General features: G+C 41.9%; 1 protein-coding gene across 1 annotated transcript; it reads right to left on the minus strand.

The window, feature by feature from the left end:
• haao (3-hydroxyanthranilate 3,4-dioxygenase) lies at positions 1-24,311 on the minus strand. Its single transcript, XM_080741171.1, has 10 exons — positions 24,125-24,311; positions 22,538-22,616; positions 21,032-21,115; positions 20,357-20,463; positions 19,564-19,653; positions 19,142-19,185; positions 4,585-4,730; positions 3,550-3,615; positions 2,634-2,716; positions 1-2,122 (listed from the first exon to the last, which is right to left on the minus strand). The coding sequence occupies exons 1-10, from the start codon at positions 24,211-24,213 to the stop codon at positions 2,050-2,052; spliced, it is 861 nt and encodes a 286-aa protein (XP_080597297.1). The 5' UTR covers positions 24,214-24,311; the 3' UTR covers positions 1-2,049.
• Between the last annotated feature and the right edge of the window lie 3,340 nt (positions 24,312-27,651).

Consider the following 27,651-nt stretch of genomic DNA (forward strand, 5'->3'; position numbering starts at 1 on the left):
TGCAATCATATTTTTTATTTGTAATTTAAATATTTCACAGAACAGCAATTTTTGGAACAGGTCCATTGGCAAAGATTAGGTGGAGAAGTTTTGGGGGAATGTAGGCACATTTTGTTATTCGAGTGTGCTCACAGCTTCATGAAATAAAGCTCATTTTAGGTGTGAAAACTGAAGAAACTATTACAGTATACAGATTAATAAAGTTAGCCTCTTCCACATCATCAGTGGAACAACTCAGGAATGCATCACTTGATGATCTCACAGAGTAAGGAGAGAGAATATACACTGGAATATCCACTCTCTCTGATTTTCTGGAAATACTGTACTGTAGATCTGCACTATCATTTATGATAATCAAACCCAGTCAGTGTTGCGCCTCTCTGGAAATACCCAGAGAATGTCATAACAATCCAACCTGATACTACTATCAAATCTGATAAAGTTGAGCGAGCTGAAACATGTTGAAAACACAAACACAAAACCCATTTCCGTTTCAGCAGAAATGAGTGGCGTAATTGCAGCAAATAACTAGTAGGCTACTCATCAGCACTTGTTTAACCACGCTGCCAAGTGTTTAAGTTTAAACTTTAAAGTTATTGAAATTATCAATATCTAAGCTACTGTATCCACAACCTTCCAACGTCCCATTTAGTCCATGGGCCATACGAGTTGTCGGTATCAAAAAGGTGGCAAAGGTTACCATGCATTTTTGAAAAGCTCTATATCTGTAGATTATATTTTGGTATGATAACCCTTTCTTAGACACAGCTAAATTGGTGTTATCAGCCGCTAGAGTTGGTGTCCCATTAACTTTACATTACAGGAAAGAAAAGCTAAAAATTAATCTGCTTTAAGTAGCATATGAGGGGTCAAACTAGGGGGTTTTCATGATGCTGAATCCATTGCAAGCATCTGTTTTGCACAAAAAACATTCCTTGGTCTAAAAACTGTCCCACAAGACTATGGTTTAGTGATGAAAAGTGATGAGTCATCACTTTTCACACTTTTGTGGGGGCTGTTTTAGCCCCAGGAATGTTTTTCGTGCAAAACAGATGCTTGCAATGGATTCAGCATCATGAAAACCCCCTAGTTTGACCCCTCATATGCTACTTAAAGCAGATTAATTTCTAGCTTTTTTTCCCTGTAATGTAAAGTTAATGGGACACCGACTCTAGCGGCTGATAACACCAATTTAGCTGTGTCTAAGAAAGGGTTATCATACCAAAATATAATCTACAGATATAGAGCTTTTCAAAAATGCATGGTAACCTTTGCCACCTTTTTGATACCGACAACTCGTATGGCCCATGGACTAATTGTGCATTGCGCAGAAGCTGTGCGGCAGCTTCCGGCGCCGCAGCCGAGTGTGATCTACAAGCTCACAACGGTTGCATCTGCGACACGACGTGAGCTTGTATGTCTGCTGTTCTCCGGAAGTGTCCCACAGATAATGCTACAGTAAATTCTCGCGGAAACAGGTGGATATCAATATTTATGTGCCCATTGAAGCAAGTCTTGGACTGAGCACACAGTAAAATGATTTAACTCTGAGAGTGTACAATTGTAACCAAATGGACTGGTCCATTTTGTTGCAATTGTACACCCTCAGAGTTACAAATTGACAACAACTGAAGATTACATAACTCAACTAATTAAATTACTTGTGGAATCTAAAGCAAAAAACAAACAGCACCTTGGCAGACAGAAAATAAAGGATGGTGACAGGAAGTGACAAGAAATACAACATTCTTATCTCTGCTTCCTGTCAACATGTGATAGAAAATGCAGATAAATGATCCGTTTATCAGCAGCCTTCATTTCAAAATGTGTTCATATCAATTTCACAGCAGAGAGGTAGCAGTAAATACATGAATTACTGCTACCAAGTGAAAATATAGTGTCAGTTACAATACCTGAGCATATTGAGTGTGTGTGTGTGTGTGTGTGTGTGTGTGTGTGTGTGTGTGTGTGTGTGTGTGTGTGTGTGTGTGAGTGTGTGCATGCGCGCGTGCGTGCGTGACGATGTACAAAGAAAAAGAAAAAGACATATCATGGTCTCTTCCTCTCTGGGTTCTGAACAACACACAAGGCGACACACCCCTCGTCTCTTTGCCACTGGTACCTACAGCAGAAGCAAGTCATATAAAGAAATATCAAATACAACCCAGCAATAGGATTAGGAGTCAATGAAATGTTTTATCGAGAACTGCACTGTATGAAATACTAATTCATGTATTTTCTTTTAGATATTTAAAATAGGCATAGACATACGCATTAATTCATTTATCAGAGACACTCTCTTTAAACACATATTGTGCTCAATTCATCAAACACTTTACGGCCAAATTACACTCATATTTTGATCTTACCGGCATTCAGGACGATTCCCAAGTTAGGGGTCAGATTCAGCAATGTTTTTGACAGGGATTTTGAAGGTAAGACAAAAACATTGTATAAGCAAGATTTAGTCACTTTATTTACACTATATTTACGACCAGATTGATGAATCGGGCCCACTGAAATCAAATCTGTCCCTATCCATCTCTACCTCTCAAAAGGGATTAAATTATTCTGTGCATCGCCAACACATTTACAGTATGTGTTTGGCCTTGTGATGCTGATACCCCACTTACTGGCTCTGCTCAGGAACGAGAAGACTGTCTCCAGAAGAGAGAGAGAATATCTGGTCATCCAGAGTCACACTAGAGGAACCCTCCTGAGAGAAACAGAAAGGAGGAAACAACATGGTCTGACCAGAGTATCACAACACAAGTTTAGACTTCTTGTGATATGACACTCAGGGTTATAAATATAACCCTGAATTATGTGGATCTCAGGTTCCAAATGTTAACAGCATGACTCTAATGTGGATCTTGGACTTCGGGAGAGTGTTTTTTGCAGATCTTTCAGTCCGAGTGTATCGAAAAGGCAACCGGGTTAAGGCAGCGGAAGCTTGTGATTGGCTGCACAGAGATGCCGAAAGTCGGGGGGACTGAGATACACCTAAACTAAACCTAACCTTAACCCTAGTCCCTAACCCTAACCTCAGTAAAACTAACGCTGGTGAATGCTAACCTGGTGAAATGCTAACCTGCCGACGCTGGTGAATGCTAACCTGGTGAAATGCTATCCTGCCATCTTGCGTCTTGTGCACTCATAGCCAAATATGTCTGGTATTGTGTGTCACTTTCCGACTCCAAATATGGGGTTGCACTTGTCGTCACATCTACCCACATACTCACATACCCAGACAGCTATCATCACCCTACTTGCAAGCTCTGCTGGCACAAGTAATTAAGGTTGAATATCTCAAAAGGTAGAATAGGAAAAAAAAATAGAATAGAATAGAATAGAATAGAATAGAATAGTCTGGGAAAAAAACTTCAGTGGACTACTGGCTGTGTGTACAAGAGATGTTGTGCTGAACGGTTGAGCAGTTTGTGAGATTATGTCCGGACACACAGACAAACACACGTACTGTAGACAGTCTTCTAAATCTATAGACGGCTCGCCTTTTGACGAGCCACAGAGTAAAGTATATCTGCATACCAGCTGCCATATCCACTGGTCACTTTGTGGTTTGCACTTCAACGTCCCAGGTCCATACAGCATTGTCTGTACAGTAACAGAAAAGTAGAGCTTGTGTGATCACCATTGCCAACACGTCGCCAGTGTACAATTATGCTGAAATCAGACCAGCAGCGTCATGATGCTGCTGGTGTGTGCGCTCGTCATGTGTAGGAGCACATTCACAGCCAAACTCAGCCAAACTCAAGTCTTGCCAAAACATGACAACAACATTTCTTAGACTTGTTGTAACAAGATGTTTACTGATAAGACAGTGTGCATGGTCATAAATGTACAGTAGGTGTTTTAAAATGAATGAGGGAAGAGGAACAATATTTTGTAGGACAATTCCTAAACATTTAAAGGGAAAAAATCAAACCTGGTCTGAAAATAAATACGAAACGGGCGGCAGTGTGCAAACAGGATTGACATAATGTGAGGTTGATTTCTTTATTTATGTGCTCTGAAATTCGCTCTTATATTCGGCCGGAAAAACACAGCAGTGGGCAACGACCTTTGATCTCATATCCGATTTGACTATATTTATACTAATAAATGGCAGGATCATTGCATGTTTAAAAAAAACAAGGCTACAAAATATTTCACAATCTGCTAATTAAAAAGTAAATAAATAAGTACATTGATAAAATCAAGAAGAACACATGAACAATTGTAGTAATTCCCTAGTCTCGCGTAGCCAGACAACTATTCCACAATCTCCGAATGCTATATAGAGTCTGGAACTACAGCTCCTGAATGGAGAGTAAGCTGGCATTTCTGTTCAAGAAAATATATTTTAAAATGTAATTTCTGCTAAGCAGCAAGCTAAATATGCTTAAATGATTTGTATTTATATTAGGATAAATGTGCGCGATGTGACATGGAAACGGAAGTGAGGAGGAGGCTTCACTTCCGCTTTTACAGAGTACTCATCATTCTTACGTTACACCAGACTGGCCATGCGACACTAGTAATTCCCAGATACTGTCAAGTGCCTTTCATGGGGTTCCATCTCACCTCAGTCTCGAACTGTGCTCCAAACATGTCGATGGGCCTTCCACTGGCCAACGAAGCCCTCTGTTTCTCCAGGAAGTCTTTGAAGCAGAAGGGTGCCATAACATTCATGGTGTTCAACTGGAATGGAGGCTGTCTGAAGACCTCATCTACTCAGCCAAACACAGACATAAACAGATGGACACAGCATAATTTACATCTCTCATATCTTTTCTCTCATACCCAGTCAATGTAGCTTTTTAAACAGGTAGCAATTCACTTGTTTTGCTGAAGGATGGACACAGTCCACATACAACTGTATTGCCTTCATTAGGAAAGCTCAGAGGCAGCCAGTGCAGGGGGACTCTCATGCCTAATTATTACTACCGGTATACTGTATATCACTGTTTGCTAAACAGTGAGTCGGGACTCGGGACCCGATTTTGGGTCGTGGACCGAGTTTTGTGGGTTGCGAGTGAATATCCCCCTCCTTTTTCAAGTAAATTCAAACCATTTTTCCAAAGACTTTCACGAATAAAATAAAGTAAAACAATTAAAGGAAATTCCACAAATGTAAAGCGGAAGTGAATATAGACAATCTACAAGCACACAATGCGGCACAAAGCAATGCGTCGTGAACCTGATCTGCTATTTTAAGTTGTTTGAGTCCCGGGTAGATATCAAATTTCTCTTTTGGGTCACAGGCTAAAAGGTTTGGGAAACACTGCTCTATAGTACGACAGGGACCCTTGTCACTTGCCTGCAAGCAACACTGTTGTGTGATGGAGTATGAGGTACAGGATACAAGCAGGATACAATCTCTGGATAACAGAGGTTGACCTATGGGTGATGCCCAAGATGCCATATTGCCATATGTGCGCATACCGGTTTGTGCACTGTACAGTATACAGTGTACCACCAGGGCCGGTTTCTGCTATAAGCAATATAATCGGTCGCTTAGGAGAAAAATATATCATATATATATATCATTTTAACTATTTCATTGTTTGCTAGTCCTCACTGCTTTGTATAAACTATTGTATGTTTTTATTTCCTTTAAACTGTAATTGTTTTATTAGAGATTATATTGTTGTGCATGTGTTTTGAATTGAGTGTTATGGCCCATAGGCCATCATGGACATAGCAATTGATCTGAGTTTTGTTTGACCCTTAAAGGAGACCTGAAGGAGGAGAAGGACATTTCCAATAAAGGGACTGAAGGACTGGTTTTCTTGTCAAAAGGACTACATGGGACTAACAGGAAGCCAAACCGAAAGAAAGCCGGTTCATTCTGTTTTAATGTTTTTGTACTTTGTAGCAATAAATATGCTTTATTGCACCCCTTGTTTGATTATTCTCTGCTCAACCCTGTATTATAAGAACCTGTGTGCTCTAGAGAAGTGGTTAAGTGAGTTCCTGGGCTCACAGCCTCCAGGTGGCGTTGTCGGCGACTAACATTTTTTAATACATTTTAGACCTCGCCACAGACCCAAATTCTGGCGTTGTCGGCAGGATACAGGTTCTTGAGCAGAGTTATAATCAGGGGTTTTTATTTTTGTTGCATTGATTTTAAAACATGAGGATGGCTTTTATTTTTCAGACTTCAGATATGGGGACCAGCCTGTTATATCTGCAACTGTGGCAGGGACTGCCAACCTTTGGCCATGGGGGGATGTTGCAGGGTTGGTTTTGTATGTCTGGTGTAGCTGATTAGGGAAATGGCCTGCACCTGCATATTTGGGTGTGGCCCTTTAAAAAGCAGGCTGCAGTGCAGAGAGAGGGAACTGGCTGCACATTTGAAACTGGGAGCAAAGGAGAGCAGCCATGGACGGGTGCCGGGGCCCTGTCACCCATGAGCGGACCCGTCTGTGGGGTGCTGAAGGACCCGATTTGAGATGAGGCCTGAACCAGCACACACAGCGACGCAGAGCATGAAGGCGAGAACGGGGAAGCCGGAACCACAGCGAAACACTGATGAGACGTCCTGAAATGGTCAGCAGTACAGCGGTGCAGCCGGGTCCAAGGAATGGAGGCAGCAGCCGCGCTGGCCAGACGGCAGTGGTGGGGCCGTTTCCACACGAGGCCAGAGTGACAGAGGGGAGGCCGCATACACGCAGCAGAGGGGCTAAGTTGCGACTTACCCCTCTCTAAAGCTAAGTCCCCTCTACGACTCATGATACCTGCGTTGCCAATGTTGTGTTGTTTTAACCCCCTTATTTTAGTCATTTTAGTTTTATTCCTTTTATTGGTATCATCGCTCACTGAAAGCTCCGTTTGGGTCATTTTAACTATTTCATTGTTTGCTAGTCCTCACTGCTTTGTATAAACTATTGTATGTTTTTATTTCCTTTAAACTGTAATTGTTTTATTAGAGATTATATTGTTGTGCATGTGTTTTGAATTGAGTGTTATGGCCCATAGGCCATCATGGACATAGCAATTGATCTGAGTTTTGTTTGACCCTTAAAGGAGACCTGAAGGAGGAGAAGGACATTTCCAATAAAGGGACTGAAGGACTGGTTTTCTTGTCAAAAGGACTACATGGGACTAACAGGAAGCCAAACCGAAAGAAAGCCGGTTCATTCTGTTTTAATGTTTTTGTACTTTGTAGCAATAAATATGCTTTATTGCACCCCTTGTTTGATTATTCTCTGCTCAACCCTGTATTATAAGAACCTGTGTGCTCTAGAGAAGTGGTTAAGTGAGTTCCTGGGCTCACAGCCTCCAGGTGGCGTTGTCGGCGACTAACATTTTTTAATACATTTTAGACCTCGCCACATACTGATAGAGAGATGAAGCAGGGACCCCATCAAACATATAATTATCCAATTATCTGGCCTTGTTACAGATGTTGTCCAAAAATCATGCAGATCGGTACACAGTATCTCTGTAGCCATTAAACAAAAAGGGTATTTCTTAAAGGGTATTTCTTACATTGATGCTCCTACATATTATCATGCAAGCACCAGTTAAAGTTACTTTCCATCCCTCATATACTGTGTGCACAGTGCACACCCCATAACCCACACACTGCACATCATTTCGGAGCTCATATCTTTGAACGGGTAAGGACTAGTACTATATATTTCTTAGAATGCTTTCCATTCTGCAATACAGAAACGTGAATGGCGCTTGAATTGTAGCCGTGTATAGAACCTTAACATTCTGTGCAGCTCACAACCCAGACATCGCCATTGAAATTGTCAGCCAGCTCTGTGCAGCTAATTTGGAGAAGTAAAAACTCAGTAGACACATAAGACCTCATAATGGTGAAGTACAACAGGGTGTTCTCCACAGCTTTCATGACATCTGTTTATTGTTTATTTAATGGATCCCCATTATAGCTGAAGCTAGAGTGACAGTTAATATTCCTGGGGTCCATATAAGATGCATACAAATATAAAAACATTTTTAAACTATCAAAATTATAAGGGCTTGTCTGTGAATCACTATCATTAGTGGCCAAGGCCACGAAGTGGCAAAAGGCCACTTATTGATATTGGACTTCAGCACTATTATTATTATTCTTCCGCCACTTTTTCTCTAGCGGCTAGACCGTGCAGTCGCTTTTTACGAAACTCGGCAGTATGGCAGAGGACTATGCCAAACGGCTAAAACGCGAAGCTCGCAACAATCGGCCAAAGGGTGGCGCTGTAGGAAGCCTTTGAAAAATGCCAACTTTGAACAGGTAAAGCTCATGCTCTGTTTCAGGTCCAGCCATGAAACCTGTATACACTTATGCGTCTCCTCATGCCGAACAACTTTTTTACTTCTCCCACCATTTTGAATTATATGACAAACAGTCAAAATCTATCTCCTCCTGGGATTTTCGCATAACGTGCGCGAAACTTTTTTTACATGAACTTTGGACCAATACGGTCATCACACATTCTTTTAAATCGAAACATTATTTTTTAATAATTCACTGTATAATGCAGTTTCATGCAAATTATTCTTCTGCCTCTAAATCATACATGCAAAGTGACACGTTCATGGCATTTGGCAAATATGTAGAGGGTTAGTCCAAATATCACTGAAAGCAATCTTACTCCAATTGGCCAAAGGGGGGCGCTATACAAAGCGTTTGAAAACTCAAACTTTAAAGGGGCATAAGTCATGCCTCGTTTCGTTTGAAAACATGCAACTTGCTTACACGCGTGCCTTGACTCAAGCGTAAGACATCTGTGTCTTTGTTAAGTAAGCTCCGCCCTTAAATTTTCTGCCATTTTGAGCAGTTTGTAAAACGCTTAAACCCGCTTTTATTCCTTTTTTAATAATTCAATGCATATTGCGGTTTTATGCAAATTATTCTTCGGCCTCTAAAACAAACATTCAAAGTAATATTTTCTCACTGTGCAGAGCTGTGCATAGTTCACCTGGTAAGGCCTTTGACTCATTCCAGAAGTCCCCGGTTCAAGCCTTACCTCATGCATTTAAAATACATTTTACAAAATGTTGCCGTGAAAACCCTGGTATTGCAACCAAACATGGCAACCCAACCAAACATGGCAACATTCTTAAGCAAGGGTATAAATAGTGGTTGAGTTGTTGCCACTCCGCCCCCTCTCAGTTTGTTTGGAACCCGCATGCTGCTGGTTGCTGACTACAATTCTACATTCTGTGCCCATCTACTCAGTGGTGAGTTAACAGTGCGATTTATTGTCAATGGCTTGAATGGTTGGTTTGGCTAGTTTGATTTAGCAAAAAGGCATGGGATTTCCTCATTGTGCTAAAATGCTAGCAGTGCAAACAAATGCAGATCCACTGCTTGAGTTTTGATTATTCACTTAAGTGAATGTATTGAGTTTGTTTTGAATTATTTGATTTGAATTTGAAGTAATGACTTTGAGTTTCTTTATAAAGTAATGATGTTTGAGTGCATTCATTTATTGTTTCAAACCATGCAGGGGAAGCTCAGCCTCACACCTGAAGCCCATCTGACAATCAGCTGACAATCAGTACCAGCTCCCAGTTTGCTTCTTTGGAGCCAAAGACAGGCTCCTGATCTACAAGCTTCAATGGCAATCTTGTAGATCAGCAGATTTGTCGACTTTATTTTGTTTTAAGCTTGTAGATCGGCTGATTAGTTGATTTTTTTTGTTTTAGTTTTTTTGCCTGTCAACTGAATCTAATTGTTTGGTTTTCAGAAAAACTACATTTCCCAGAATGCAGCAGCTAAGATGGTTGCTTGTTGGGCGTCGGCCGATTGAATCCATCTGAACAGTTTGAGCAAAACACTGCTGAGTTGAGGAGGCTGTGTGTGCTGCTCTGTTAACCGGTAAGACTGTTTGCTTGTGTTTTGTATGGTCTCTTTTACCGTTTTACTGTGTTATTTTGGTTCTATGGTTTACAGTGAGAATGTGTTTTATATTGTCAGGAGTGTGCAGTTGTGGATGATTGCCTGTGTCCACTATTGTTTGGGGTGTGGCCTCATCTCTTTCTTTAATGTAAGCATTTAACTAAAGAGATGTGAGTATTATTGCGACTGTTAGGTCGCAGTTACTATCGAAACCTCCACCGGCTGTCACTCTGTCCGTGTGACATCATACTTTTGCCCTATTCATATCTCCGCTACCATTGCCCCTATCCATGCCAAACTTTCCACACACTCCTTGGCTGCCTGATTTCTCACATGGCCCTCCAGCGCCACCATGAGGCCGATTCTTGCAAAACATTTGTGAACACTGCTCCTACAGATTTTGGCCTAAAATCACGCAAATTCATTGTCAAATCACAACCTCCGTCCCTGATTTCACACATGCCCCTCTCTAGCGCCACCATCAGACAGATTTTTGCAAAACACATTTTTCAACACTGCTCCTACAGATATTGGCCTACAATCACGCGAATTGGATGACAAATCACAACCTCCGTCCCTGATTTCTCACATGCCCCTCTTCTAGCGCCACCATCAGACCGATTTTTGCAAAACACATTTTTCAACTGCTCCAACACACTCCTATACAGATTTTGGCCTAAAATCACGCAAATTGGATGGCAAATCACAACCTCCAAATCAGCAGATCTGTTGACTTTATTTTGTTTTAACCTTGTAGATCGGCTGATTAGTTGATTCTTCTTTTTTTTTTTTTATCCAGGCCATGTTTTTTGCATGTGAACTGAATCTAACTGATGGCTTTGTTTGGTTTTCAGAAAAACTACATTTCCCAGAATGCAGCAGCTAAGATGGCTGCTTGTTGGGTGTCGGCTGATTGAATCCACCTGAAGAACAGTTGAAGCAAAACACTGCTGGCTGCATGATGTAGAGAGGAGGATGTGTGCTGCTCTGTTAACCGGTAAGACTATTTGCTTGTGTTTTGTATGGTCTCTTTTACCGTTTTACTGTGTTATTTTGGTCTATGGTTTACAGTGAGAATGTGTTTTATATTGCCAGGACTGTGCAGTTGTGGATGATTGCCTGTGTCCACTATTGTTTGGGAGTGTGGCCTCATCTTTCTTCATATGCTGCCATTTAACAATACCTTCGTACTCTTTAACTGCCATTCGTCTCCATAGACTTCCATGTAATTCATAGTGCACGGATCATGCACACCCATGCCTAGATAATGCACCACGTGTGTCCACATTGCTCACAGCTTTCAAACAAAAAAATCCGAATGGAAATCCGTTCAGGCATTCATGAGATAGCAGCCATTATGTTTTACACTGTTGTGAGCTTGGAGGTCTGCTACCTGAGTTGTATGGGGGTTGTATGGGGGTTAAACAAGCAATTTCGCGATCGCTATCATGCCTACTAACGTTTTTGGGGTCCAAAAAAAAAATTTTGAAAAAAAAAAAAAAAAAAAAAAAAAGTTTTATTTTTTTATTTTTTTTATTTACGGGATTCACGGGCGTGGCAGGGTGGTACAACGGGATTTTTAAGGGATTCACGTTTTTGGCAGTTAATGAGTTAATGTAAGCATTTAACTAAAGAAATGTGACTATTATTGCGACTGTTAGGTCGCAGTTACTATCAAAACCTTCACCGGCTGGCAGTCTGTCCGTGTGACACCACACTTTTGCCCTACTCATATCTCTGCCATTGTTGCCCCTATCCATGCCAAACTTTGCACACACTCCTTGGCAGCCTGATTTCTCACATGGCCCTCCAGCGCCACCATGAGGCCGATTCTTGCAAAACATATTTTTGAACAATGCTCCTACAGATTTTGGCCTAAAATCACGCAAATTGATTGTCAAATCACAACCTCCGTCCCTGATTTCTCACATGCCCCTCTTATAGCAGCACCATCAGACCGATTTTTGCAAAACACATTTTTCAACACTGCTCCTACAGATTCTTCCCTAAAAACACACAAAGCGGTACACAGTATCTCAAGTCATTTCATCAACATGAATTTCCCATGTTACCTCCTGATTGGCTACGATTGCCTTCTAAAGTTTGTGTGCGACCTGACGGTCACTTATCTCCCAATTAGGGAGTCTTACTGGTAATATGCATGTGCAAAGGTGAACAAGGAAAGGGGTTGACATATATTCTGTAGTCCATGATTCCGTGTAACTACGTGGTTAATCTGTAATATGTATTACTGTCATTGTTCTAGCAGCTACTGGTGGAGCCAGGGGCCTATGGTGCTAGTCCAATTTCATTCTCAATCAGTTTGATTTGTCAGCACCTGGCCACAACACAGCTTCTCCGAGTCAGGCAATCCAAATGTTTTTGCTCTTAACCACGAGCTCTGCTTCACTGTGTAGCTGGCTCTCGAAGGGACTCTTCCATCGAGCAGTAAGCAAAACTCCACTGTTCTCCTCTGTCGCACATTTGCTCTGTATTTTGCTACATTGCTAATGGTGGTTCTATCTGTTCCCATTGTAGGCAAATTAGGAGCTGCATCTGAATCTTGGAAGAGAAATGGCGTGTGTTAATGGAAGCAACGGCATACTGTGAAACATGCGTTTCGAATGTAACCCCTGTTTGTTAAGTTCTGGAAAGAAGCATATTTTGAGTTAAAAGCCCCGGTTTGGGGAAGAACTTTATTTAATGTTTTAGGGGAACGCCCCCTTGAATAAAACAACGCTTATTGCGTTTTCACCTTGAGAACTGTTTCCGTGTGCTGGTTTGGGTTCAGACTTCACAATACTTAATGTTTAAAAACTTTGTTTAAAAACTTTATTTGAAGACGTTTACTACTTGAATTATTTGAAAACATTGTGATTTAAAAGACATGCCTGAAAATGGCTAGGTTGTTAACCCTCTGTTTTGAAGGTTTACAACCTGATGACCAACTCTTCAACAAAGACAACTAATGAAAAGGTTGGAAAATAAAGATATTGAGTTGAAAACTTGAGGAGTTCTTTGGAACTATTTTATGTCTGTTGCATATAGTCTTTTGCATACATGTTGTGTAGAGGTCAATTTGTGCTTTTACCAATAACTATGCCGATTAGTGTAAAATCGACAGAGTCTCTGTCATTTATAGCGCCACCAGAAGGCCGAAAACGCATTCTTCGATATTACTCCTTCAGATTTTATCCGATAATCACACAAATGGGTACACTGTATCTCTACAGTGATGTAATCATGACGGATTTGTCCGATATCATATTCTATCTAATTGGCTAACATTGAATTCCAAGGTTTGCAGGATTGCTCCTTTTTGAACAAAATGTCTCAAACGCAGCCTGCTATTTGTGTGAGATTTTGAACACACATTCCCACTAGGCCAAGGAACAGATGCCACCCTTCTCACATTGGCCTGTTATAGCGCCACCAGCGGGTAAATTTTTGCAAAACCCATTTTTGGAACAAAATGCCTCAAATCCCGCATTCAGCGTCCGATTGCCGTGAAAGGCCCAAGAACGCGTGGTACCCTTTTGACTTTGGCCTATTATAGTCACCACTAGGCCAAAAAAAAAACACCTGACCTGCCGGAGACCTGTTCGGAAGAACACTGCTTCTAGTTTTTCTTTGATTTCTTCTTTGCTTTCCCTTGATGCTTTTTTGCTTTCCTGCTTTTTCTGCCTTGGCCACTTTATCGCTGCTTGCAGCTATATTTTAGTTTATTTTTGGACAACAAAATACATATCCTACAATGTGCAATTAGTGCAGTCACAAAAAAGGAAAAAAGAGAGAGAAAGTCCAAGGCAGTCCAAAGAGAAAGTCCATTTGACATTATAGTGTCCAATATGCAGGAAAGGGGGACAGGGAGAAGCATAACTACTTATCAAGCCCTACCCTTGGCTCAGTTTTAAATAGCCAACACGTCTAGATTTTATTTTGTGGTTAAACTTATGGCTATTTTTATGCTATGTTCACTAATTTAGCTGCAGGGACCGCTTGGTACCCCCTCAAAGGACCCCTGGAGGTCCCCGGACCACACTTTGAAAACCATTGGTCTAAACTATAGCACAAAGGTCAGAGGTCAAAACATCTCATTTTATTTCAAGGACCCCCAGTTTGATATGCATTAGGGCCTAGGCCATGGACCCTCCATATTTGGTTCCACGTGTACACTCTCAGAGTTACAAACCTGGAAAGTTACAGACTTAAGGTTCCATTTGGTTCCTAACTATCAATCATTTAGCTGGGGAAACTGTGGAACCCCCTCAAAGACTTTTAAGAACCACTGCCCCAAACAATAGCTAAATTGTCATATTGAAAATATTGATGGCTGGTATATTTGTACTTTTTGGCACAATGTTTTATGATATACCGGTAATCAAATTTGTTTTGATAACCGTTGCTTGATCTGTGAGAAAAAAGGAAAAAGTCAATATTAAGAGGAATCAATCTTTCATTATATGACATATTGAATGCATGTTCTAAATATGTTTTTAAAACATGTTCAAAAAGTAGTTTAAATGTTGTGAAATGCATGTTGATTAGAAGTGTGAAAAAAATACAAAAACATTTAAAGCTATACTGTGTAAGTTGCTCAACTTGTGGTCAGTAGCTCTATAGCAAACCTCGGTCGCGTCCGCGTCTTTCGGCCGTTTTTCAGTTTAACAGTTAGGACAATTTTAAGATTTGTTTTATAAAAAAAGTTACATGGTATAACTTTAATAGCCTGAGATGGCAAGGCTCATGTACAGATCTACTTAATCCAAAAAAGGGCTTAACAACGTTTAAATTGGTATAACACTGAAAATGGAAACTGGCACGTTTTCGTAGAATGACCCTGGTATAGTTGTACTCTTCGCTTGTTTTCACACGTGGTTTTTCTCAGTAGCTTCACAGCGGTCTTACCGGCACTGAGGAGCAAGGTGTGAAACAAACAAGAGGCTCATTGTTCTGAATAGCTGACCACAAGAGCGAGGGGACAGGAAACATTGTTGTAGCTGCATGCATTTACATTTAACCTAAAGAGGTCAGAGGTGTCTAGAAGACTATTTGATGAAACAATATACCAGTAAGACTCCCTAATCGGGAGATAAGCGACCGCCAGGTCGCAGCGTGATTTTAGGGCAAAATGTGTAGGAGCAGTGTCCAAAAAATGTGTTTGAAAAAATATATGGGACAGATCCATGTTGATGACATGAGTGTAGACATACTGTGTACCGATTTGCGTAATTTTAGGGCAGAATCTGTAGGGGCAGTATCCAAAAATGTGTTTGAAAAAGTCGGCCTGATGGTGGCGCTATATGGGACAGATCAATGTTGATGGCATGAATGTAGACATACTGTGTACCGACTTGCGTGATTTTAGGGCAAAAATCTGTAGGAGCAGTGTCCAAAAATGTGTTTGAAAAAATGGGCCTGATGGTGGCGCTATATGGGACAGATCCATGTTGATGACATGAGTGTAGACATACTGTGTACCGATTTGCGTGATTTTAGGGCAAAATCTGTAGGAGCAGTGTCCAAAAATGTGTTTGAAAAAATGGGCCTGATGGTGGCGCTATATGGGACAGATCCATGTTGATGACATGAGTGTAGACATACTGTGTACCGATTTGCATGATTTTAGGGCAAAATCTGTAGGAGCAGTGTCCAAAAATGTGTTTGAAAAATTGGGCCTGATGGTGGCGCTATATGGGACAGATTCATGTTGATGGCTCTCTTGGCGCCACCGAGGCGGGTGAGTGGGTACCGACCCCGGCTCTCCCGGTCGCTCCTAGCCCGAGTTACGGCATTTTATGTGCGCTGCAGTGGCGGGGGTCCTCCACTAGGGGTGTGACCACTTTTGCATCCATTCTGGAGCACCAGGAGTCGGTGGTCCCTGGGAATTCCCCGTGAACAGCCCCGTTGGGGTGGTCATTGGTCATTTTAGCACTTTTTGGCGGCGGCGACAGGGGGTGCCTGGGGGTCCCTGGAGCTCCGGGGGTCCCGGGAGGGGTGGAGGTTGTGGATTGGCAGGCAAGGAGTGTGTGTGCAAAGTTTGGCCTGGATTGGGGCAACGGTGGCGGAGATATGAGTTGGGGAAAAGTGTGACATGACGTGACGGACAGACTGACAGACTGAAAGACTGACAGACTGACGGACAGACTGCCTGTCGAGGTTTTGGTAGTAACTGCGACCTGACGGTCGCAACAATATATTTTTGTGTGCGTGCACAATTTCACCCAAATTGTATGCTTTGTTCCTGATTTGAGGCATTTTGTCCAAAAAAGACACATCCTCAAACTTTGGAAGCCAATCTTAGCCAATCAGGATGAAATATGAAAAATGTGAAAGACCCGTTTCGTTTAATGACTATAGAGATACCAAAAATGTGTTTTGCACAATTCCGTCTGGCACTATAACAGGGCAGAGGTTCTGCTGGCACCCAGGGAGTGTGAGTGCACAGTTTTGCTGCCATCGTGCCAACCCGGAGATTAGCTGTTCACAGACGGAAGGACGGACAGACCGACACACACGGACATGCCGACGGACGGACAGGGTGCAAAACATAGTCTCTTGACCATGCCTTTCGGTCTGGCAGAGACAATAATTTCACATTAATCAGGACAGATTATTGTGGCGTGCACATTTCCTGCATCTCAGCTATGCCACGCTACACAGTACACACCCGTACAAAAGGAAGGTTTTTGTCTCTTTGTGGTCACATGTCTAGAGTCTGTCAAGGTGCTATACTGTAGCTGCGACACCACTCTATACCAGTGGTTCTCAAAGTGAGGTCTGGGGACCCCCAGGGGTCCTTGAGGGTGTTCCATTATGTTTTTTTATTTTTATTAAAAATAACAATAATAATAATAATAATAATAAAATGTGGAATAATGTGGAATATTTGTGGAATATTTTGACAATGCAAATCATGTTTGTGGGTCCCTGGCAGTGTTGCGCTGGTCGTATCGTAGCTTTTTGACCAGGAGCACACACACACATGCATCGAATTTAAAACAAGCCTTAGTTCACACCTCAACAACTTTTACACCAGTAAGACTCCCTAATCGGGAGATAAGCGACCGTCAGGTCACATGTATACACAAAGAGGCCTGTAAGTGCCATTGGAGTTACAGACTTTTTAGCGGGCTGCAGCGGTGGGGGTCCGCTGTTAAGTGGCGCTCCATGCACGGCTGTCTCTGCGCCGCTGAGGTTGAAGGGTGGGTACTCTCCCGGTCGCTCTTAGCCCGAGTTACGTCATTGCGACCGTAGGTCGCACTTACTACAGAAAGCTGCTCGAGGTGTCCGTCCGTCCGTCCGTCCGTCCGTCACACACGTCACACGTCACACTTTTGCCCTGCTCATATCTCCGCAACCGTTGCCCCGATCCATGCCAGATTTTGCACACACACTCCTTACCTGCCAAACTACAACCTCCAAGGACCCCCGGAGCTCCAGGGACCCCCAGCTCCCTCGGGGACCCCCAAGTGTAAAAAATGAGCACATGTGCAAAAATTACCAAATGACCACCCCAACGGGGCTGCTCACGGGGCATTCCCGGGGACCACCCACTCCTGGTGCTCCAGAACGGATGCAAAAGTGGTGGCGCCCCCAGTGGAGGACCCCCTGCCACTGCAGCTCACATAAAATGCCGTAACTCGGGCTAGGAGCGACCGGGAGAGCCGGGGCCGGTACCTATTCGTCCGCCTTGGCGGCGCGGAGACCCCACCCCTCATTTCTCACCTGGCCCTCTAGCGCCACCATGAGGCCGATTCAGATTTTGCCCTAAAATCACGAAAATCACTACACAGTATGTCTACACTCATGTCATCAACATGGATCAGGAAGATTTTGGAAAAACACATTTTTGCTCTATTTGTGGAGATAAGTGACCTACGGTCGCTTATCTCCCGATTAGGGAGTCTTACTGGTTTTATGTGTGCTACAGTGGCGGGGGTCCTCCACTAGGGGGTGCAACTACTTTTGCATCCGTTCTGGAGCACTAGGAGTTGGTGGTCCCCGGGAATTCCCCGTGAGCAGCCCCTTTGGGGTGGTCATTTGGTAATTTTTGCACTTTTTGGCGGCGGCGCCAGGGGGTCCCTGGAGCTCCGGGGGTCCCTGGAGGTGGTCCCCGAACGTGTGCCACTATGTGTGCAAAGTTTGGCATGGATAGGGGCAACGGCGGTGGAGATATGAGTAGGGCAAAAGTGTGACGTGATGTGATGTGACGTGACGTGACGTGGCGTGGCGTGACGTGACGTGACGTGATGTGACGTGATGTGACGTGACAGACTGACGGACGGACTGACAGCCGGTGGAGGTTTTGATAGTAAATGCGACCTGACGGTCGCAAAAAACTGTGGTGTCACAATAGGCCTATTTAATGTCTGAGGGGGCAGGTGTTACAGCCTTCAGTATATCAGTGCACTTTGAGGAGTTGTCCAATGATTCGTATCTGGCAAAGAATGTATTTAGGTCATTGGCAAAGCCAAGTTCATTCTCTGTCACAATAGGTTTCGTGGGGGATGACATTCCTGTCATGGATTTCATCGTATGCCATACCTTTTTGTGATTATTGACACTAAATGCGTCCTCCAACCGCTGTCTATGTGCCAAGAGAGAGAGTGAGAGAGAGAGAGAGAGCTGCAAGCAGCAATAAAGTGGCCAAAAACGCCTCAAATCACGCACATTCCCACTAAGTCAAGGAACAGATGCCACCCTTCTCATATTGGCCTGTTATAGCGCCACCAGCAGGTCAACTTTTGCATAACACATTTTTGGAACAAAATGCCTCAAATCAAGAATGCAGCGTCCTATTGCCGTGAAAGGCCCAAGAACATGTACGTTGCACCCTTTTCACATTGGCCTATTATAGCGCCACCAGGAGGCCAAAAAATCTTACCTGACCTGCCGGTCTTGCTTTTCCTGCTTTTTTCCGCTGCTTATTTCCTTTCCTACTTTTTCCTGGCTTGGCCACTTTATCGCTGCTTGCAGCTATATTTCATTTTTATATTTCATGATTTTTAGTCTGCCACGGCCAAGAGGTTTGGCTCTGGGAGTTCCGGCAAGAACTTCAACCACTTTCACCCCTGGATTTGGGGGACCACCAAATCTTGCTTAGGGCCACCAGACTCCATGAACCGGCCCTGTGTACTACACTGGTCTTGAAAGCATTTCAAGACCTCTACCCCAGAAGAATTTAGAAGAAAGTGAGCAGAGCAGATACATTTTAAATCTTAGCTATTGTTAAAATAATAATTAAAACTGGACATACAAGACACTGCATCAAGAACTCACTTGGGTCAGGTTTCCCAGTTTTGTGTTGTTTTGACGCCATGAACCTGCAAGAACCAAGCACAATGTCAGCCACCAGCCGTAAAAAATAAAATAAACTAAAGGGCTTTTCAAAAGGGAAGCAACTGACTTATACGCATAGCAATTTAATTTCAAAGAGAGGTGAGCATTCAGGTAGGAGTATAGTTTTCTACATGATGCATATTAGAAACACATCTATTCACATGAGGAGCACAGTACAACCCCACAGACCCAGCGTTGCTGCCAATGTGAAAAGTCCATATTTTCAAGAAGGTTAAAACAATTCTGAACCTGTGCGTACCTTCCGGGGCAAAAATAGGAGATCTACCAGCTCACAACACTGCAGTGTGGTAGATCGGAAATTTACATTGAAGTGTGGAGAGAAAAAAGGGGACATATCTCACTCTTTGATTATAGGCACCAGCTGGGTTCCCAGGTTCTCACAGTAGAACCACTTCTCAAATAAGATGTCTGTAGAGTTGTCCACATAGTACCTGAATGCACAGCAATGTCATGTCATTAAAAATATAGTTACCCATATCATAGTCCTTCAATATCCATCTATCTATATATTTTGACATGGAACATGTGAGTGTAAGTGAATATGTATACCATTACAAGGTTTATTCAGTCTTTGTTGATGTCATCACAACATGACTTTTTTAATTCCACCAGCCCAGTACATACCCAGTACAATGATTACTAGGTAGCTTGCCATGAAATTCGAATGCCAAAACTTCTGTCACACAAGATCATTGTCCGTTTTCACACAAGATGAATTTCTAAATTCCCACTACACACTACACACAAATGGCATATTCCAGAGACATACCTTGTCATGAACCCTAGCGTCCCTATTCTGGTTCAAATATTCAGAGAAAATAGCCTATCTACAAGCTCACAATGCGTCACAACGTTGTGAGCTTGTAGATCGGCTATTTTTGTCGAAGAGGTTTCGTGTAGAGTGAAGAATTAGCAGACCGCATAGAACCCAGGGGGACCCTGGTCAACTAAGTATACAGTATAAAGCGCGTATCAGAGTCGGGTCCGCGGTGGAAGGCTATCCACCGCGGTGTAGTGCCGTGTAGTCTTTTTGAGCGTTAACGTTGTAGTTTTATGACTCAAAAAGACTACACAGCACCGCGACCGACTCTGATACGGGCTTAAGTGGTAAGGGAGGGAGGGGAGTCAGTGAACCTCAGGCAGTCAGTCTCAGTCAGGAGTCTTCTCCTCTCCACTACTAGTCCCACTGTGTTGGCCTGCCTCTGGGGGGAGTGAGGGATCCGAGCTGGCAACAGAAACATCTGAAAGTTTGGGATTGTTTGAAGGTCAATATGAAGGCTGAAAAAACTAACTTGTTTTGGTGAAGTTTCACGTCTAAAACAATACAAACTAAAATGTGATCAAGGGACATCATTGCTTTTATTTGATTATGTTTTGATATGTTTTTGATCAGAGTAGATGGCAATGGCATGAACCCTAGTCAACAAATGACAGGGTAAATGGTAAACGGTAAAGAAAATATAGAGTGTCAAAGACATGATGTGATAAAAAGTGACTATTGATACCAGGTAAATGTGCACATACGGTAACTGAAAGCATTTCCAGACTGTGCTAAAGCCATTACTAGTACCATTGTATAATTTACTGAAAATAACTGATTTTCAACCAGTGGTCCCTAGATTACCTGATTACGGTGCTAACTTTGTCTAGTTCAAGGTCAAGGTCAAAGGTCACCATAAAAGTATAAATTTCATCTCGTTTGTCTGTTTGATGGCTTACAACTTTTAAACACGTATTATGGGATCTGCAGGTATAATAAAGTGGATGAACTAAAAAACAACAGCTAAAAAGGTAAACGGTAGATCTCACCTCCCCCTCTTTGATGTGCACATCCTTGTGTTTGCCATTTTCTATCACCTTCAGACACATGTCTCCTCTCACCTGGTAGAACAACTGAGCACAACATGAAGCAGAGACAGTAAACAGAGCTGGATGGTAGAGCTGCTATCTGTCAGTGTACATGTTTTTTAAATACTGTAATTGTGATACATTTAACTTTTTTGAAAACAAATGTGTGGCTAAGCTGTGCTGTCTAAACTTTAAGGAAAAACTAATCTGGCATCAGAGAGATATAAGAGATATAGTATAGAAGAGATAAATGTCATATTAAAATGCTATTACTACTACACTGTATGCAGTGACCTCCATGTGAGGCCATGATAATGATTAATAATTGCTGAAAGTCCATATCATGAAATGCTTCAATAAATCGATAAAGGAGTATGCCTCATACTGATGCATTCTTACAGATGAATGAAATAGAACCATGAATCATGAAAGGACACACGTGTCGTGCATGCATGCACGCACACACGCACACAAAGCGTAATTACTGGAGATATTACATTGTGATAGAAGTTAACTTGTTACTTCACAGTGCAATCCAGTTAATTTAACTTGGGTGTAAAAGTTTAGGCTACCTATAAAATGTTCATATATGGGTGTGCATGTTTTATGAGTTCAACTAAAAGCAGGAATTTGCTGTGTGTCCACCTGTGCATAATAGCCTTCATAACACATGAGCTGAAATAAAAGAACAGAAACAAAACCAGCCAAATGGACCCCAACAAAGTCAATATAGCCAGACAGAGCAGACCAACAGACAGCATTGTATTTACTGTGATGGAGTTTGGCCCATTTGGAGGGGTGAACTATTTGTCCCAGGGGGGCTTGAAATGACAAGGTACAAATATGTTGGACTGGCTGGTGGACCATGCATGACAAGATGGTCCCTATTCTGGAGCAAACATTCACATAAAATGGCTGGTCTCTTTGGTCTAGAGGTAAAAAGAAAATGAGGGTGGCTTAATAACAACACATTGACAAAATATTGTTATTAGAAGATGTTATTTTATGTATGTAAGTTGCATATCAAGTTATGTCACGTCTTATTAGTTTTACATGTACAGTATGTTATGTCAATATGTGTCAACATACTATTATTTTATGTCCTGTTGGAAAATATACCAATATCGCAACAATGTGAGGCAACACCCTATTTGCAAGAGTTCAGTTGAGGAGACACACCACTTTCTGTAGTTCTATTAACCTTTCAGAGTAGCGCTGAGATAACAGCATACTTTCATGTGGCCCCACCTCTTAGTTACATGCATAATGGCTGACACAATTATTAAATTAAACAATATCAAAGTTACACTCTGATCAACTTAATTTCTTGAATGTTTTAATTCTACTGAGGTCTGAAACAGTGAAAAAGTGTAGTGTGTGCGTGCGCGTGTGTGTGGGCTAGGGTAGACTGCAGTTCAATGGAGGCCAATTAAAATGATGTAGTGGTTAGCTGTAATTCTTTCTCACCTCCTCTCCTTCCTCTATATGGTAATCCTTCCTGGTGTTGGGTCCTCCAACATACATGATGTTCAGCTGGCAAAAGTGCCTAAGCACAGAAAAACAAACTGTAAGCTTTCAACATTGCATTTAGGAAGAGCTCAAATAAGAACAGGTCAAATGCAGGAAGGGACAGTCAAATCAAATGTACAAAGCTCAATATACACAAAGTATATGATTAAAATAATTGGCAATGGATTAAGGTAATGCTTCTAGTGCAGGTGGAACACATATCCAGCATCTGTCCACCTGTCTATATCTGTCTGTGTGCCTTTTATGCTCATATATGGAGATCCCTGATGACATCAATATAATGGCATGGTCCTGATGTCATTGTCTGGCCTGCCTTCCAAGTTCTACTTCATGAAAGCATTAAGTACTCTGACAAACAAGTAGGCTTCTGACAGGAAATCTTTTTTATTTAATACTTTATTTATCAAACAGCACATGGTACAATCAGACATTAAGGATAACAAAACAGTCTTATTGCCATTGTGGTCCTTTCGATGGGAATTTTCCTTTATTTCCACTTGTGGTCTCCTGAGATATCTTTTCAGGACAATTTTGAAAGAAACCATTGATTCGTGTCTTTTGATGGAATGTGTCAGGGACAGGGATTATGGTGGCAGAATAGAATGAGAGATTTCCCATGTTTGTTCTACAGTGGCTCCCTCTAGTGTTGTGGCTGTGGGTGTCAACTCACTTTGGAGATGTGGTTGAGGGCACTGTCCCTTTGACTATTGTAAATACCAATACCATTTGTGTTTGCTTAACCCTGTCTTCTACCTAGCTGAGCCCTCCCAAACAAGCAAAGTGTGTTGGAATAGATAGCCTATCTATCTAAGATAGGTCACCATGGGCTTAAGGCCGAGAAGTAGTCATAATGCCATCAGTTTGTTTTGGGAGGTCTGAACTTAGTTTTTAGCAATCTGGCTAGCCATCGTCAAAGAAAAGGTCGGTCCTTTTCACTTCTGCAGAGCATAGAAGTATGTCCTCGAGAGACTATGTTTTTAGTGACATTACATTGAGATGTTGGGGAACCAATAGGTGCAAGCATCGTTTGAATGAGGGCTCCAGCATTCCAGTCTTGAGATAACTTTTGTTGATAAAAAGGAAATGCTGACCAGAAATCTTGTTTTATAACACAGATTATAAAAGCACGGCATCACAGTGTAATGTGCATGGTTAAAATTACATGGATTAGAAATACTAAAAACAAATAAAGCTGCATGTATAAAATCATGGTTTCATCTGCTATAGTCAAAGTGGCATGGTTAAACATTTAACCAGCAATAAGTGAATATATGATGAAATAGTTGTGTACTACCTATATTGCTGACAAATCTGTAGCCTATGAAATATTTTAGAAGCAGGCAGAGGTTTAGGAAGGAGATACTATGCTGTAATATTGGTGATGTACGTCACGGTTAAATCTCAGTATGATGGGTGAGCAGTGGATTAATATTAGATAGACATGGGATCCATAGAAAGTGTTACTCAACAGACAAACTCACTTTTTTACAACTCACATGAATTTACATGAAACTCTTTACTCACATGAGCTTGTTGCATACAGGCGGTAGAAATGCATTTTCATTCTCCAAAATCCACTTCTCCACATTCACAAGAAGAGGACCCTCACTCATTGTTACAAACCTCCACAACAACGTTACAGCAGTTGTTACTATAGCCTATTACACTACTCACTCAGTATGCTGAATCCTAAACACTCTCACAGGTAGTTTGTAAAAGTCCAAATTGCAGATAGGGGAGGAGTTTGGTTCACCAGACTGGTGAAAGGTTGCTTACCCTTGTAATAAGTTATCTAGTAGGTAGTGAAGTGATGTGACGTCTATCGATTGTGCATGCAGGAGGTACTATTTAAAAAAAAAGTTAAATGAGGGTACAACAAAGGCCTAGAGAGTTGTGTCAATGTAAGAGCCTCAGTCAGAGGGTCTTTAGAGTTTTCCTTTGATGGTTTTTCTTCTCTTTTCCATTAACAATTTGGCGGTTGGCCTCTAATGATTACATGTGGTGCGCAACAAAACAGATAAATATAGTCAAGTTATTACCACTAGAAGCTCGGCTGCCGAGCGCTTCTCTTATTGCGACCATAGGTCGCAGTTTACTATCAGAACCGCCACAGCTTGTCCGTAGACGTCCGTCCGTACAGGTAACACTTGACACTGTGGTTCCCCTGACACATCACTGTGACATCACAGGTGACAACACAATGACATCAGATACTCAGAGCAGGGATCTCCATATATGGGCTTAAACAGTTGACATCACAGTGATGTCAGATACTCAGAGCAGGGATCTCCATATATGGGCATAAAAGGAATTCTGTTAGGGATCTCCATATATGGGCATAAAAGGGATTGTATCCCAGATGATGCCCTGTTAGGAGAACCACACTAACAGAATCCATATATGGCCAAGACATATGGCCAAGACAGATGACAGATTTCTCGCCCTTAGGCGTCTTACTGGTGTATTTGTATCACACAGAACTGCAGAACTAGAATGCTTTTATATTCTAAAAGTGCAAAGTGAGTAACTAAACATGATACACGTCGTGCATATCTCCTTGTATGGGCCGTTCTGTCCGTGACATCAGCTGCGGTGGTGATTTCGGTTTCCGCGTACTTTGAAAGTAGTAGTAACATAGTAGTAGTAAAGTCATAGAAAGTAGTAAGCTTAGGCTACTTTATATGACGTTAGTCTCGTAATACGGACATAGCGACATACACACAAAGCCAGACAGCAGTAGGAGCGGTTAGCACAGCTCAAAAAATAAAACTTAGACATAGGCCTAAAGCCTATAGCAAAATTCGGCCAACTCACATTTCAGGTGCACACAGTGGTGGGTTGAGAAAAAAAGGAGAAAGTGTGTGTCTTTTTACATTTGGATTATAATGGAGGTTTCATTTGAGTGAGGCAGTTTGTTCAGTGGTGTGCCGATGACTTTGTAACAATCAAACATTTTAATGTTATATTGTTGTTGATGTTCTGACATATTCTCTTGTTTATTATAGTGATGTATTATCTGCTTATTGTTAGTCGCTTTGGATTAAAAACGTCTGCTAAATGCCTAAACTGTAATGGCATTATCTTTAATCAGACCAGCAGGTATAGCCTTCCAATTTTATGAGAAGAAATGCTCTGATTTAACGTCCATGTATAATAACACTGTATGTTACCGGGTATAGGCTAATACATTTTTCACTATCCACCATCGACTACTATTCTGTTCTTTTCTACCAACACTACTGGGGTTATAGATGCCTGTTGATAGCTAGTGCACTCCACTTTGATAATAAAGCTATTTCACCACACAGTCCAGTGTTGAGGGGCAAGCAAGATGATGTAGCATATGCCTGATAATGCTGATAATAGTCTACCTGTGTTCATGTGTTTCATAATAGCCTACTGTACTGGCCACTGACAGCCCATGCCAGAGCCAACTTACAGACTTGAACACCCCCCCCCCCCACAGTTTGCATAGGAAAAGGTACAGTTTCATGACGGTACAATTCACTGGTACAAGGTCTACTAAACGGAGATCCATGAAAAGACTAAGCTTATTTCCACAGGAAACCATTGTATCTCATATAACATTGAATGACAGACGAATAGAACACAGTATGCAGTAGGCCTAGATATGTAAAGAAAAGAAAAATGAGAGAACAAAAAAAGAGACACACACACACACACACACACACACACACACACACACACACACACACACACACACACACACACACACACACACACACACACACAAGCAGTGATTAATAAGGTCTTTGTCGTCTGTCTGTTTGATTTTTCGGTACGCGACACCGTCGTACGACGAAGGAGAAACGATATATGCGCATGCGTGCAGTCAGCCCACGGACGCACGGAGCAGGCTAGCAAGGGCTCAATCATAGCTCAGACTCCGCAGCATGTCGGTCAGCTACTCAAACAAACAATTAACGTAAGCTGCATGAACACAAATCCACCGACCCAGGCACCCAGCTGCCACGTAAACATGTTTGGTGTCCACCCAGCTACTAGCTGCCGTAGCTGGGGACCCCGTAAAAGTGTATTCATAATCAGAAGGTAACGCTGTTAGCTTTAGGCTAGCCCTAGCAATGGTCGTGGGAGAGCGAAAGCAAAAACATGCATTATTAGACCCTGTGACGTTCATGAAACCCTATGTATAAAAACGTCATGGTTGTTGGAAAGCATATAGAAACGAGGGACAGCGACAAGATAAAGAGGATAGAAGACAAAAATGAAATCATGACTGACTCCTTGTTGTTATGTTTATAAAGCCACTGGCAGCTTAGTAATGCCGAGCTCCAGTGGCGCAATCGGTTAGCGCGCGGTACTTATATGACAGTACAATGTAGAGCAATGCCGAGGTTGTGAGTTCGAGCCTCACCTGGAGCAGATATTTTGGGTTTGTTGTTTCGTACGTCGTACCGCCTTAGATTTTACCTGTGTTATGCCATGTCTTTAAAAACAAGTTGTGCATCGCAAGTAATTTAACAAGACTCAGGGTAATAATACCTAATGACAAGCTATCTTCCATAGGCTACTAAACTTATTTATTAGGTAGGCTATACAGGGCTGACGTGACGTCACATGGTTAATGTGTGATGTAATAATGATGAAAATCTACATCTAGTAACTAAAGTTTTGAAATAAATGTAGTGGAGTAAAAGTACACTATTTGGATCTAAGATGAAGTGGAGTAAAAGTACTGAAATTGGAAATACTCAAGTAAAGTAGTAAATATAGGCTATTTTGTTACTTTAAACCACTGTCTGCAATTGAATACATGCTTTGATTGATTGATTGAAGACTTTATTAGAAGTTTGTTTCATTACGGTACAGCTGTCAATACAGTCACGCACCTGAATCAAATTAATCAATCACCCACCCGGAGCTGCTTGCCTGCTATTCAACAAGATTTTTTTTACACAGGCACATATGCAGACATGAACCTCCTTAATCCTTTCTGCCAAAAAAAACTACTTGGATGAGAAAGTTGAGGAAAACATCCACAAACCACGAGACCTATGGAAGCTATTTAA

The sequence above is a fragment of the Nannobrachium achirus genome (genome assembly GCF_963921795.1).
Source record: "Nannobrachium achirus genome assembly, chromosome: 13".
Classification (NCBI taxonomy): Eukaryota; Metazoa; Chordata; class Actinopteri; order Myctophiformes; family Myctophidae; genus Nannobrachium; species Nannobrachium achirus.

Excerpts from the sequence above, each read along its gene's own strand:
- haao (XM_080741171.1), bottom strand. The coding sequence starts at position 24,213 with ATGAGTGAGGGTCCTCTTCTTGTGAATGTGGAGAAGTGGATTTTGGAG. Across the intron at positions 4,731-19,141 it reads AACTGGGAAACCTGACCCAA|ATGAGGTCTTCAGACAGCCT; the intron begins GTGAGTTCTTGA and ends TTGGCTGAGTAG. Across the intron at positions 2,123-2,633 it reads CTCGTTCCTGAGCAGAGCCA|GTACCAGTGGCAAAGAGACG; the intron begins GTAAGTGGGGTA and ends CTTCTGCTGTAG.